At 39.9% G+C, this 13,725-nt stretch overlaps 5 protein-coding genes across 5 annotated transcripts; 1 reads left to right on the top strand and 4 right to left on the bottom strand.

Annotated features, from left to right (window-relative positions):
- The first annotated feature begins 1,025 nt into the window (after positions 1-1,025).
- Positions 1,026-4,566, top strand: LOC108199217 (inactive leucine-rich repeat receptor-like serine/threonine-protein kinase At1g60630). The gene is made up of 2 exons (XM_017366944.2): positions 1,026-2,693; positions 3,693-4,566. Exons 1-2 carry the CDS (start codon positions 1,367-1,369, stop codon positions 4,349-4,351), a joined length of 1,986 nt encoding a protein of 661 aa, XP_017222433.1. The 5' UTR covers positions 1,026-1,366; the 3' UTR covers positions 4,352-4,566.
- Positions 4,567-4,620: 54 nt separating this feature from the next.
- LOC108199220 (cytochrome P450 76A1) lies at positions 4,621-6,506 on the bottom strand. Its single transcript, XM_017366948.2, has 2 exons — positions 5,399-6,506; positions 4,621-5,235 (listed from the first exon to the last, which is right to left on the bottom strand). Exons 1-2 carry the CDS (start codon positions 6,305-6,307, stop codon positions 4,621-4,623), a joined length of 1,524 nt encoding a protein of 507 aa, XP_017222437.1. The 5' UTR covers positions 6,308-6,506.
- A 330-nt stretch (positions 6,507-6,836) lies between these two features.
- On the bottom strand, positions 6,837-8,985 carry LOC108199221 (cytochrome P450 76A2). The gene is made up of 3 exons (XM_017366949.2): positions 8,686-8,985; positions 7,605-8,537; positions 6,837-7,520 (listed from the first exon to the last, which is right to left on the bottom strand). Exons 2-3 carry the CDS (start codon positions 8,283-8,285, stop codon positions 6,915-6,917), a joined length of 1,287 nt encoding a protein of 428 aa, XP_017222438.1. The 5' UTR covers positions 8,286-8,537; positions 8,686-8,985; the 3' UTR covers positions 6,837-6,914.
- A 94-nt stretch (positions 8,986-9,079) lies between these two features.
- LOC108199218 (cytochrome P450 76A1-like) lies at positions 9,080-11,246 on the bottom strand. Its single transcript, XM_017366946.2, has 3 exons — positions 11,110-11,246; positions 9,886-10,819; positions 9,080-9,800 (listed from the first exon to the last, which is right to left on the bottom strand). The coding sequence occupies exons 2-3, from the start codon at positions 10,801-10,803 to the stop codon at positions 9,195-9,197; spliced, it is 1,524 nt and encodes a 507-aa protein (XP_017222435.1). The 5' UTR covers positions 10,804-10,819; positions 11,110-11,246; the 3' UTR covers positions 9,080-9,194.
- An 85-nt stretch (positions 11,247-11,331) lies between these two features.
- Positions 11,332-13,402, bottom strand: LOC108199219 (cytochrome P450 76A2-like). The gene is made up of 2 exons (XM_017366947.2): positions 12,331-13,402; positions 11,332-12,036 (listed from the first exon to the last, which is right to left on the bottom strand). The coding sequence occupies exons 1-2, from the start codon at positions 13,246-13,248 to the stop codon at positions 11,431-11,433; spliced, it is 1,524 nt and encodes a 507-aa protein (XP_017222436.1). The 5' UTR covers positions 13,249-13,402; the 3' UTR covers positions 11,332-11,430.
- Positions 13,403-13,725: the final 323 nt, after the last annotated feature.

Genomic DNA, 13,725 nt, shown 5'->3' with positions numbered 1-13,725 from the left:
TCTCTTGAATTATTTCACATTCACCACACAAAAATGGGCATTCTTATTATTGTCCAGAAGAGCATTTATTACATTAATATTCAAATTTTATTACATTATTAGAACTTGGAAAAACCCAAAAACTCATGTCCAGTCCTGAGTTTCTGTGGGGTTTTGGTATGGGTTCCAAGCTGTTCACCATCTTCAAGAAATTTTTAACTTGGTTTTACAGAGGATTCTGCTCCAATATTTCGAGACTCCGTTTGACTCGTAACTCAACGATAAACAAGCTCCTAACTCAAAATTCTCGGACATCCCATCAAATGTCGAATGAGATTTTGTTTTTCATTTTTCATCATTATTTTAAAATATCCATTTTTTGAGAAAACGTAATTAATTTTTTGAAAATATTTTGTCAAATTATTAAATATATTCAAATTTGATCAGAAATTTCTGATTTTCATAAAAATCTTGGAGAAATCTAAAATCAATAAATCAACCGATTAATTCGATTATCAATTTGTATCAAATAGTGCTTGCAGACGAAATCTACAACCGATATAATTAGAGAAAGAGGGGTGCAGTGCAGTGACACAATAAAGGTTGTTTATTATTCAAGAATCTGAAAGTTTCACGTGAAAGAGAAGCCATGTGCCCGTGAGTTTTGTGATCAAACAAGTTCAAGAAACGAAGACGTCTCGCTTTCCAATAAATCCCAACAACCATTTGCAGTTACACCATCTAATTCTGTTTTTTGGACATGATTTTAGCTTCTCGTCTAGATAAAAAAATTTAATTATTCACGCACACATGTCACAAACAGGACAATCGTGTTAAATAATAGGTCAAGTCATTTGCTATATCTTACTAGAAATGTAGTTTCGAAGTTCAGAAATAAAATTGAAATGCTGCATACAAATTACTCAGCACGATTTTATACACAGTCGTAATTAATCGAGGTGCGTAAAAATTGGCCCGACCCCGTTATAACTAAAAAAAAAAGTAGTAGTATGAGGAATAATGCATTAGCTGTCATTTCTTAATATCAGACAGTGTAAATCACACTTGTCCCCATTTTCTGTGTAATTTGACTGAGAAGCTTTATTTCTGCACATATATTTCAGCTTGTCCAAATATTTTTAGTTTAATTCTGTCACGTTTGTATGCTTGTGAGTGAGTAAAGTGATAATGACCACTTAATTGGCACCTATATTTTATTAAGATTAGTACAAATAAAGCCCTTTATGATCCATATTTAAGGTGCAAAGATCTTGAAATCTGTCATTTTTGTACCCTTTTCATCTCTTGATTGCAAAGTGAAAGAAAACAAAATGATGGCTTTGTTAGCTTACTCATATTCAAGAAGCTTCAAGATTCTTGACATGCAATGATAAAGTTTGAAGCTTTAATCAAGATGGTGGACAAAAGGTACAATTTTTACTCAGTTGTTTTCTTGATTGCATCTTTTATTGTTGTTGGATTAAGTGTTAATGATGATATTGAAGCCCTTTTAGCATTGAAATCATCAATTGATCCTTTGAATTCACTTAAATGGAGTGGTGGGAATGTTTGTAATTGGGATGGTGTTAAAGAATGTTTAAGAGGGAGAGTTACTAAGCTTGTTTTAGAACACTTGAGTTTAAGTGGAACATTAGATGAAAGGAGTTTGAATAGGTTAGATCAGCTTAGAGTTCTTAGCTTTAAGAACAACTCACTTTCTGGCCAAATCCCAAATCTTTCCGGGCTTGCTAATCTTAAGGCCATCTTTCTGAATGAGAACAATTTTTCGGGGGAGTTTCCGGGGTCTATTGCAGTTCTTCACAGGCTGAAAGTTGTGGTCTTTTCGCAAAATCAGATTTCTGGGGAGATTCCGGGGTCGGTTGTCAATGTTAGGAGATTGTATGTTTTGTATGTGCAGGACAATCTTTTGACAGGTCCAATTCCGGGGTTTAATCAAACAGGGCTTAGATTTTTTAATGTTTCGAATAACCAGCTTTCTGGGGAGATTCCGGTGACTCCTGCATTGGTTAGATTTAATTTGTCATCATTTTCCGGGAATGTTAACTTGTGTGGTGACCAAATTGGTACCCCGTGTAATGGAAGTTTGATTGGGGCTCCGAGGAGCATCAATGTGAGTTCTGGACATGAGCCAAAGCGTGGGAAAAACAAGAAGATTGTATGGGTGGTTGTGGGTAGTGTTGGTGGGGTTCTTTTATTGGGTATTTTAATTGGGCTGTTAGTATTTTGTATGAAAAAGAGGGGCAAAAATGAGCCTAGAGAAGATCGGAGTAAGGCGATTGGCCAAGCGGTTGCAGTGGCACCGGTAGTGGAGGAAAACGAGGGAGGTGGGAAAGGTGGTGGGTTCAGCTGGGAAGGAGATGGGGGAATGGGGAGTTTGGTGTTTTGTGGGCCTGGAGATCAAGAAATGAATTATAGTTTGGAGGATTTATTGAAGGCATCAGCAGAGACATTAGGAAGAGGAACAATGGGGAGTACTTATAAGGCTGTTATGGAGTCTGGTTATATTGTCACGGTGAAGAGGTTAAAGGATGCACGATACCCGAGGGTGGAGGAATTCCAAAGACAAATGGCGGTGGTGGGAAAACTCCGGCATCCAAATTTGGTGCCTATCCGAGCTTATTTCCAGGCAAAAGAAGAAAGACTTCTTGTTTTTGATTACTTCCCCAATGGCAGTCTCTTTTCTCTCATTCACGGTATGTTTTTCCTTATTTATCACTTGCCGAGTAATATTTACCTTTTCGCACATTCATCTACCCCGATTAAGATTTGAAACCTTAATTGGGATTTTAAACACAGCCACTGTGCAGCAAAGCACTGAACTGTTTACAATGGTTTCCCAGAAACAACCTTCAGTTGTTAGAATTATACTGGAGTATTCTTAAATTAGGTCATCTGCTAACATCATAAATGCGTATTTAAGCCAAATATATCTACATAGAGATTTTAGAATATGGTATAGAGCAACAAATCTGTATCTTTTAGTAATGTGTCTAATTGTAGTAGCATTCATTTCTGGTATTAATTTTGTACTAGGCACTTCAATAACAAATGAATAACGATAACAGAATGTTATTAGCTTTGCAGTCCAGCTACATAGTTGAATATACTTTAATATATCTTGGTATCTGCATTAATATACTTTAGTATTGCATAATTAAAGCGGAGTAACTTTTATGTAATAATATGAAGTTAGACTTGGAGGTGGTTATGATGTGCTCAATAATTCGCTATCAGCTTTCCTTGTCAAGCCATCATCTCAGCAAAATCTTGGTAAAACTGTGGAAGATACCAGTGGTTTCCTGTTCCATGAACTTTATTCTCCAAAAGCTCTGCCACTTTAAACTTTTTAATAGTAGAGTTGTATTCATTGGCTAGTCACAACTCATCTTCTTTGTTCTTATTGTATATTGCACTGTTTATTTACCCAATATGGCCACTCAATTCAGATTGCCATATCTCTGTCCATACAAAATAACACAGCAAATGTTTTATGTAACTGTACTCTTTGAGTCTTGACTGAACACTTCGATCTGTATACTCTATGTGACATACTCTTAATATGGAATAAAATTTTTATGGGGTTTAATTTGTATAATTGAAAAGAACAATATTCAAGATTTTCCTTTGTGAATTTATGTTTTATGATCTATCGTTACATGCCAGTAACTTTAGCATTTAAAATGTTGTTGCAGGATCAAGAACATCATCTGGTGGAAAGCCTCTTCACTGGACATCCTGTCTGAAAATAGCCGAAGATTTAGCAACTGGACTTAACTACATCCACCAAAACCCTGGTCTAACACATGGCAACCTTAAATCCTCCAATGTGCTGTTAGGATCGGACTTTGAATCTTGCCTCACAGACTACTGTCTTACCACATTCCGAAACCCTGATTCAACTGAAGAATCCAGCGCCTCTGCCCTTTTTTACCGAGCACCAGAATGTCGTGACACACGTCGTCTCCTCACTCAACAAGCTGATGTCTACAGCTTTGGGATCGTCCTCCTGGAGCTCCTCACAGGTAAGACTGCATTCCAGGACATTGTCCAAGAACATGGCTCCGATATTCCAAGTTGGGTTCGATCAGTCCGAGAAGAAGAGACTGAGTCCGGTGATGATCCTGCCTCTGGCAATGAAGGATCAGAGGAGAAACTTGCAGCTCTTTTGAACATTGCAATGGCTTGTGTTGCACTTGCACCGGATAACAGGCCCGGAATGAGGGAGGTCTTGAAGATGATCAAAGATGCGAGAGCAGAAGCACAAGGGTCTTCTAACAGCAGTGATCATTCTCCTGGGAGATGGTCAGATACTGTTCAGAGCTTGCCTAGGGATGACCATTTGAGTATATGAGAATCAGAATAATCTTGGACATTCAAGTCTAGGGATGGTTCATTTCTTGTTTTTGTAGCTTATTTTTTAATTAGGCATGGTATGGTCTTTTTGTTTTCTGAGTGCATTTTGTTGAGCAAGCTTCAAGTTAATTTGTGAAAAGGTTTTTTATCAAATTATGCACAATAATATTACTCTCTAAAGCTTATAACAGTCTCATGCTGAGTTTTGCAGAACAGCCAGAGTAGACCAAGTAGTCGTACATTCTGATCAAGTAGATCATGTTATCTTTATAAAGATCGTGTCGCTACTACAATCAAGTGTTCTAGTTTTTTCGCTGTTGTCCCCATCGTCTCCATCATGTCGATGGCCACCACCTCACTGTGGACATTTTTACAGGCCTCCCAGTCAAAATGATGAAGTAATGAGCCTAGAATCAGAGGCAGCAGTCGATGAGCCAGCGGAATCCCTGGGCAAATCCTTCTCCCGGCACCAAATGGTATAAACTCAAAATTTTGACCCTTGTATCCAACATCTGAGCCTAAGAACCTTTCAGGTTTGAAAGACAGAGCATCTTCCCACCTTTCTTCATCTCTTCCAATTGCCCATGCATTGACAAGAACTTGTGTATTTTTCGGTATACTATAGCCCATGAAGGTGGTTTCACGAATGGCCTTTCTCGGGATCAGAAGTGGAAGTGGAGGATGCAAGCGTAGCGTCTCCTCCACCGTTGCTTGTAAGTAAGGCAGATCATCAATGTCACTATCTTCCAACTTCTTATGATTTCCGAGAACTCTGGAAAGCTCAGATTTGATCTTGATCATTGCTTCAGGGTTTTGCAGGAGCTCAGACATTGCCCACTCTATTGTGGCACTAAATGTTTCTGTTCCACCAAAAAACATTTCCTGCAACAAAGTTTCACATTTCATTTTAGCTACATCAAATAACATCATTCCCGAGTCTCTCGTGAGTCTGAGCTCTAATATCATGTTAAGTGACCAATCCTCCCAAAATCTCAAGATATTGGGAGGAGGGCTGACCGGGATCATATTATATTCTAATACTTACTAGTAGAAAAATGGTGATTTGGTGGTCAGAGAGCTTCACTCGTTCATCCGATTCAGTGTCCTTTGAGTTCAGCAAGACATCTAAGAAGTCCTTGCTCTCTGACAAGTCCCCTTCTTTCTTTCTCCGCTGTCTGACACGATCCTCCACGAATCCAGAAGTAATTTCTATTGTTTTCCCCAGATCGCGATCCATTCTCTTCCTTAATCCTTGCAGATCAAGCCATCTCAGCCACGGGAATATATCTGACACATTAGGCCGACCCATGCATTCCAAAAATCCTGCCATCGCGATGTAAAACTCAGAGGCAATCTTCGAATGTGGATCCACCAAGTCGCGTGATATCAGAATATTTCCCATCATATTATACAACGCTGGGAACACATAGTCTGTCAGCTCAAATCCTGCACTTCCGCGTTCTTTGATCTCTTTTTCAATCCACAGCACCATTTTATCCACCCATTTCTGTCTGATCACCTTAGTTTCATTCAGCTTCTTAGCCGTGAAGAGCTCAACAGCACATATCCGCCTCAAAGTCCGCCAGTAGTCACCATAAGGAACTGAACCCGTAGAGCACTTGCCAAAGTCATGTGACCTCATTGTCTCGACAATAGTCCTGTTAATGAAGGAGAGATCATGGTTCTTGAACAGCTCTTCTGCAGCAGCTGCAGACAGAACTGTCATGGTCTTGACAGAACCGAGGTTTGTCCACACAACAGGACCATATTGCGGTTTCAGTGCTGCTAGGCTCCTATGCGGCAAGTTTCCCAAGTCGAATACGTTGCCAAAAATTGGCCAGCCCCTGGGACCTGGAGGGAGTTTAGCATTGTGACCAGAACTTCTCAGATGCCAAAGAATCGCGGCCAAACTCATCAGTATAGACCAGAAAATGTAAGTCCAGATCGACTCCATGCTCGTATAACAAACAACAGATTATCACTTGATCTGGTTTTTGTTTGATTCAGACTTCTAAGGCTAAAATTGTTTGTACTTAAGATACAGCTCTTCATATACTGTACTCTCTGCTTAAGACATATAACTTCTTTTACGACATTATCGAAAAATACAAAGATAGCACGGACTTCACAATATAAAGTGGAATGAAATTCTTTCTGCATCATCCTCACTTTTATCTCTTTCCTGTTTGCATTAGGTGGAGTGGAGAGATTTCATTGGCATGACTTGCGTGTTTTGCATATAAGTTTGAGTTCTTTGTTCATGTTACTTTGTGCTTTCATGACACAAGGTGACTAGGTGAGTGTTGGAATCCATCGAATTATCCAAAACTCATGACCGGACAATAAAATGTTATGATATAATATGATCCTGACAGACCTCCTCCCAACACTTTAAAGCTTTGGGAAAATTGGTCACAGGCTTAGTCTCACGGGAGACTCGGGTTTTGGGAGCTCTGTTTACCAGAGGCCTAACTGTTTGAAAGGACAATAAGTGTGTTCATAGAAAATAAAATGTGCATACTGGACAGGACAACATTAGAGCACAGTAACATCCTTTCTGATCATGCTGTCTTTCGTTTCGGAATTGCTTGCAAGGCTTCCAGTTTCTTTGCTGTTACCCCCATTGTCTCCCTCATATCTATTACTCCACCATCTTCACAAAGCTCCCACTCAAAATGGTGAAGCAAGGAGCCTAGAATTAAATGCACCATTCGATGAGCCAACGGGACAGCAGGGCACATCCTTCTGCCAGCGCCAAATGGTATAAACTCGAAGCTCTGGCCCTTGTAATTAGTATCCGAGTCCAAGAACCTCTCCGGCTTAAAACACAAAGCATCCTCCCAGCTCTCCTCATCTCTTCCTATTGCCCAGCAATTGATCATAACTTGCGTATTTCTTAAAATACTATAGCCCATGAAATTAGTATCTTGAACCGCCTTCCTTGGAATTAATAACGGTGCTGGAGGATGTAAACGTAGTGTTTCCTCCACAATGGCGCGCAAATAAGGCAGATTTTCAATGTCAGTCTCTTGCAATTTTCTGTTTGCTCCAACAACACTAGCAAGCTCAGCTCGTATCTTCTTCAGTCGATCAGGATTTGTTAAGAGCTCGCTCATTGCCCACTCAATTGTGGCGCTTGATGTGTCTGTTCCAGCAAAAAACATTTCCTGCAGACATGTTAAGCACTTAATTATGTATTATAGTTCTTACAAATCAGATGTTCAAACACGGTTACTTAAGCGTAAACTCACCATTAGGAAAACAGTGACTTGGGACTCTGACAATTCAGCTGGTTCGTCCTTTCCAGTTCCTCTATAATCTAACAGCACATCCAAGAAGTCCTTCTGCTCTGATGATGGTTCGTGTTTTATTTCCCTCTCTATCACACGTTCCTTCACAAACGCGGAGATAATTTCTTTTGCTTTTGCTAAACTGTAATCTGAAGCCTTCCTTATTCCCTGGAGGTCAAGCCTTCTCAGCCAGGGTAATAAATCTGAAATATTGGGACGGCCTACAGACTCGTGGAAGCCTGCCAAAGCGGTGCAAAATTCAGAGGACATTTCTGACTGGGGATCGACCAAGTTGTGAGACAGAGTGAGATTCCCAATCATGTTAAATAATGCTGGGAACACAAAGTCTCTAACCACAATGCTACTACTAGTACTCTTTTTTACTTCATTTTCAATCCACAACAACATTTCATCTACGCACTTTTGCCTAATCAACACTGTGTTGTTGATCCTCTTGTTAGCAAACAGCTCAGAGGCACATATTCGCCTTAAGGTGCGCCAGTAGGCGTTGTATGAGCCAAAGGCTATAGAGACCGTGTAGTGGTCATGTGACCTCATGGAGTCATTAGTGAACCGGTCAACAAAGGAGAGATCATGGTTCTTGAAAAGTTCTTCAGCTGCACCAGCTGAAAGAATCACCATGGTCTTGACAAAACCAAGATTTAACCACACAACGGGACCATATTCTTGCCTTAGTGCTTCTAGACTCCTGTGTGGCTAGCTTCCAAGATCGAAAAGATTCCCAAAAATTGGCCATCCCTTAGGACCAGGAGGGAGCTTGGAACGTCGTCTGTAACTGTTCTTCCTCCTCAAGTGCCAAACAAGTGAAACTAAACTTATCAATGCAAGCCAAACGACATAGCTCCCACTCCACTCCATGCCTAAAGTATAAATCTGATGTTCAAAGTCTAATCAGATTTTTTTTTTTTTTTTGCTAAATAGTCTAATCAGATTGCTTATATTGAACAGACAGCTATATGAGTGACTTTTAAAGGGAAACAAAGAAATATAATTTGTGCAGTGAATGTTGTCAGTAGCATACCTGAGAGTACCGAGCCGGGTTTAGTATACTCAAGATTTTCTAGTACTCAAGCTCTAGTGATCACACTTAATTTCTCTGCATATAAGCATAGTGTCTCAGAGCCAGCATAGTGTCCTCAGAGCCAGCCATGAGTCCACTTAAATTATGATTTTTCTGGATTTTTTTGCTTCTTTTTGTATTCTTCTTTGGTGTACCAACTATTCTACCTACTCAAAACAAAAAATTTGTTGAAAGGAGTTAATATAATGTTTATTATGTTTTCAAAGTCTTTTTTGCACAGCACAGGTAATTTTAACTTTCAGGCTTAGCAACTTTCTAAATCTTCGGCCTGGTCTCATCTCCCATTATTTACACGTTTAAGGTTTTCTTCTTCAGTTTACATTATTGTGAGCCATTGTAAAAAAAACTGTGATGTTTGAGAAGCAGAGTTACAAACATGACACTTTATCAAGCAAAAAAGTACAGCAAAGTAAACGTCTCTTATCAACACGAAGAGCCTTTCTTTATGATCACAGTGTCTTTGGTTTCAGAAATGCTTGCAGGGGTTCAAGTTTCTGTGATGCTGACCCCAGGGTCTCTCTCATGTCTATTACCTTCCCATCATCACAAAGCTCCCACTCGAAATGGTGAATTAAGGACCCTAGAATTAAGGGTATCATACGATCAGCCAACGGAAGACCTGGACACATCCTCCTCCCAGCCCCAAATGGTAGCAACTCATAGTTCTGACCCTTATAATTAATACCAGAGTCCAGAAACCTTTCAGGCTTGAACGACAAGGCGTTCTCCCAGATATCTTCGTCTCTTCCAATTGCCCAGTTATTGATCAACACTTGTGTATTCTTAGGAATGTTATAGCCCATAAAAGTAGTATCTTGGACCGCCTTTCTGGGGAGCAACATTGTAGCTGGAGGATGTAAGCGCAGTGTTTCCTTCACCACTGCTTGCAAATAATGAAGATCATCAATGTTACTCTCTTGCAGTTTTTTGTCTGCTCCAACGACTCTAGCTAGCTCGGCCTTAATCTTCTTCATTTGTTCAGGATTTTGTAAAAGCTCAGTCATCGCCCACTCAGTTGTGCTTGTTGTCGTATATGTTCCAGCAATAAACATTTCCTGCACAAGATGAACGCGTTTAGTTATAAAAGCAAGCGTTATGTTAATGTCATTAGATAACTTTATAGGGAAAATCTACACTTGCCATTAGGAAAATTGTGACTTGAAAGTCTGATAGTTCAGCTGGTTCATCTTTTCCATTGCCACGATAATCTAACAAGACATCCAAGAAGTCCTTCTGCTCTGATGAAAATTCCAGCTTTCGTTGCCTCTGTTCCACCCGCTCTTTCACAAATACTGAAATTATTCCTATGGCTTTTCCTAGATCAGAATCCATGTTTCGTCTTATTCCCTGGAGATCAAGCCTTCTAAGCCAGGGTAGAAGATCGGATATATTGGGACGACCCAAACACTTGTGGAAACCACCTAAAGCAGCGCAAAATTCAGAGAAAATTGTGGACTCTGGATCTACTAAGTTTTGAGACATTGTGATGTTCCCAATCATGTTAAACAAGGCTGGGAACACAAAGTCTCTGATGACAATGCCACTGCTTGAACCTTTTGCAGCTTCCTTTTCGATCCACAACAACATCTCATCCACGCTATCTTGCCTAATCAACATTGTTTCCTTGATCCTTTTATTTGCAAAGAGCTCAGAGGTGCATATCCGCTTCAAGGTGCGCCAGTAGCTGCTATACTGACCAAAAGCTATAGAAATCTTGTAGTAGTCATGTGACCTCATAGCGTCATTAGTGATCCGATCAACGAAGGAGAGATCATGGTTCTTGAACAACTCTTCAACTGGAGCAGCAGAATTAAGCACCAGGGTCTTGACAGAACCAAGATTTAGCCACACAACAGGACCATAATCTTGCTTAAAGGCTTCTAAACTCCTGTGTGGCAAGCTTCCAAGATCGAAAAGATTGCCAAAAACCGGCCATCCCCTAGGACCAGGTGGCAGCTTGGAAGGTCTGTAACTATTTCTCCTTCTTAAGTGCCCAACAAGTGAAATCAGGCTCATCAACGCGACAGACCAATAAACATAGTTCCAGTTCCACTCCATGCCAAAATTATGATTTCTGTTCGAAAGACAAATCATAATTGCTTAAAAAGAAGTAACAGTATGTCTTTACTCATTAATTTGTTAGCTGTTCTGTTCTAAACAACAACTGTTTTTTTTTCTGCTAAAGATTCCTTTAAGATCTACAGAAACTGTTTGAAGGATTTTTGTGTATTGACCTCGTCTTTAACATAGCATTTACGCTCTCTTCCTATAGGACTTTAAACTTGTTTTTGCCCTCAGAAGGATCAAATCAAGAAAAGAAACACAATGATCAAAGCTGTTTGAGATAGAGACGGAAGAAGATACCAGGTTGTAAGAAGCTGAGCAAGAAGACCCCCGGTCGAATCAGAAGCTGTGAGTTCGAGTCAATGAACTAGTACTGTTTCGATGAATGGTTGATGAATGAACAAATGATTACTGCTGACAGAGATACTAAATTATTCATTTTCACCTTTTGTATTATTGGTTCTCATATTAACAAACAAAGTCAGACCGTTAGCCGACAAATCAAATACTAATTAGCCCCTGTGAAAGAAAATGATACTGTGAATTAGAGATAGTAAAAAGGTGAATAACAATGTTGTAAAGCTCATAGATAATACATAGACATAACACATCATTTATCGATCACATAATCTTTCGTTTTGGAATTGCTTGTAAGGGGTGAAGCATTTTCACCCCTGCCCCCATGGTCTCTGCCATATTTATGATCTTCTCACCGCCACTCAGCTCCCACATAAAATGGTGAAGCAAGGAGCCCAGGACCAATGGTACTATCCGATGAGCCAATGGAAGACCCGGGCACATCCTTCTGCCAGCTCCAAATGGTAAAAACTGATAGCTCTGACCCTTGTAATTAACATTCGAGTCCAAAAACCTCTCAGGCTTAAACGACGAAGCATCCTCCCAGCTATCTCCATCTCTTCCAATAGCCCAGCAATTGACCATAACTTGTGTGTTTTTAGGAATACTATAGCCCATGAAATTGGTTTCGCGAACAGCCTTCCTTGGAATCAGAAGTGGACCGGGAGGATGTAGGCGTAGTGTCTCGGCTACAATTGCTTGCAAGTAAGGAAGATTATCAATGTCACTCTCTAGCAGCTTTTTGTTTGCTCCAACAACTCTAGCAAGTTCAGCTTTAACCTTCTTCATTTGATCAGGATTTTGTAGGAGCTCACACATCGCCCACTCAGTTGTAGTGCTCGTCGACTCTGTTCCAGCAAAAAACATCTCCTGCACAAATGACATCCACTTCTAAATACATGTATTGTAGTTTTCAATGATGCCACAGCCTAGGAGCCTGTTTGTCTGGGCTTTAAGGCAGAACTTATAGCTGTTTCTGACTTTAAGCTGAAAAACGTCTGTTTGTGTAATAAGTCAAAATTACCCAAACAGATATTTTAAGCTCCCGGCTTATCACATTATTAAGTCATAAATCACAATTTTAAGCCCAGCCTAACGGCCTCTAGATAAGCATAATGTAATGTTCATGTTGTCTGCAAAACAATAGCCTGTGCCTAAACTTACCATTAGAAAAACTGTGACTTGGTACTCTGATAGTGTGGCTGGTTCATCCTTTCCAGTGCCCCTGAAATCTAACAACACATCCAAGAAGTCCATTTTGTGCTCTGACGATGATTTCTGCTCTTGTCTCCTTCGTTCCACACGCTCCTTGACAAATTCTGAAATTATATCAATGGCTTTTCCAAGATTACAGTCCATCTTCCTCCTTATTCCTTGTAGATCAAGCCTTCTAAGCCAGGGTAATAAATCAGAAATATTAGGACGGCCAACACACTCATGAACACCATCCATAGCCATGAAGAACTCAGAGGAAATCTCCGAGTGTGGATCCACCAAGTCCCGCGACAGAGTCAGATTCCCAATCATGTTAAACAATGCTGGAAACACAAAGTGTCTCACAACAATTCCACAGCTTTCACCTTTTTCTACCTCATTTTCAATCCATGACAAGAGTTCATCCACACTTCTTTGCCTGATCAACATTGTGTCATTAATCCGCTTGTTAGCGAACAGCTCAGAAGTACATATTCGCCTCAAGGTGCGCGAGTAAGGGGTGTATGAGCCAAAAGCTATAGAGATCTTATCATAGTTATGTGACCTCATGGAATCATTAATGAAGCGATCAACAAAGGAGAGATCATGGTTCTTAAAAAACTCCTCGGCTGCACCAGCTGAAAGAAGCACCATGGTCTTGACAAAACCAAGATTTAACCACACAACAGGACCATGTTCTTGTCTCAGAGCTCCAAGACTCCTGTGTGGCAAGCTTCCAAGATCGAAAAGGTTTCCGAAAATTGGCCATCCCTTAGGACCAGGAGGGAGCTTGGAACCTTTGTAACTATTCTTACTCCTCAAGTGCCAAACAACTGAGATCAAACTTATCAATGCAGACCAGATAACATAGTTCTGGTTCCACTCCATTACAGTTGCAGAGTTGCTGTTTAAAGGTAGACAGAATTGACTATGAATGATCGACAACTGAATGATATTTGCAATTATATGTATGAAAGATACTTGATAAAGAATCCTTCAAGATTTGAGAAAAGGCCCATATGCCATAATTTCCACAAGTAACGCCCAAAGTAACAAAGTTGGGAAAATGACCCTAAATATCTTTTGGTAACGCCAGAGGCCAGATGATCCGGCGTTTTAATTTTTGAAGTAAACGCTAGATCGTGTTGCGTTTGAGCCTGAAAATCACTACAAAACGTAAAAAAAAATTAACGTTTTAGAGTAAAATGCTACTTGAAATAGCGTTTAGGGTTTCCAAACGTTAGATTATGTAGTGTTAATAAGGAAAATATGATAAACGCAGCACGATTTAATATTTTGGATTGCAATTTGCAAAGTAGTAGGTCGGAAGCCATCTTATCAAACAGTAATATTTATGGAATTTTT

This window comes from Daucus carota, chromosome 8, assembly GCF_001625215.2.
Source record: "Daucus carota subsp. sativus chromosome 8, DH1 v3.0, whole genome shotgun sequence".
NCBI lineage: Eukaryota > Viridiplantae > Streptophyta > Magnoliopsida > Apiales > Apiaceae > Daucus > Daucus carota.
The sequence above is the reverse complement of the archived record's forward strand: the minus strand, read 5'-3'. Positions and strand labels throughout refer to the sequence as shown.

Bases quoted from the DNA above. Each gene is read 5' to 3' on its own strand.
- LOC108199217 (XM_017366944.2), top strand. From the start codon at position 1,367: ATGATAAAGTTTGAAGCTTTAATCAAGATGGTGGACAAAAGGTACAAT. The intron at 2,694-3,692 runs GTATGTTTTTCC...ATGTTGTTGCAG, and splicing joins TCTCTTTTCTCTCATTCACG to GATCAAGAACATCATCTGGT.
- LOC108199220 (XM_017366948.2), bottom strand. From the start codon at position 6,307: ATGGAGTCGATCTGGACTTACATTTTCTGGTCTATACTGATGAGTTTG. The intron at 5,236-5,398 runs GTAAGTATTAGA...ACTTTGTTGCAG, and splicing joins AAATCACCATTTTTCTACTA to GAAATGTTTTTTGGTGGAAC.
- LOC108199221 (XM_017366949.2), bottom strand. From the start codon at position 8,285: ATGGTGATTCTTTCAGCTGGTGCAGCTGAAGAACTTTTCAAGAACCAT. The intron at 7,521-7,604 runs GTGAGTTTACGC...ACATGTCTGCAG, and splicing joins AAGTCACTGTTTTCCTAATG to GAAATGTTTTTTGCTGGAAC.
- LOC108199218 (XM_017366946.2), bottom strand. From the start codon at position 10,803: ATGGAGTGGAACTGGAACTATGTTTATTGGTCTGTCGCGTTGATGAGC. The intron at 9,801-9,885 runs GCAAGTGTAGAT...CATCTTGTGCAG, and splicing joins AAGTCACAATTTTCCTAATG to GAAATGTTTATTGCTGGAAC.
- LOC108199219 (XM_017366947.2), bottom strand. From the start codon at position 13,248: ATGGAGTGGAACCAGAACTATGTTATCTGGTCTGCATTGATAAGTTTG. The intron at 12,037-12,330 runs GTAAGTTTAGGC...TCATTTGTGCAG, and splicing joins AAGTCACAGTTTTTCTAATG to GAGATGTTTTTTGCTGGAAC.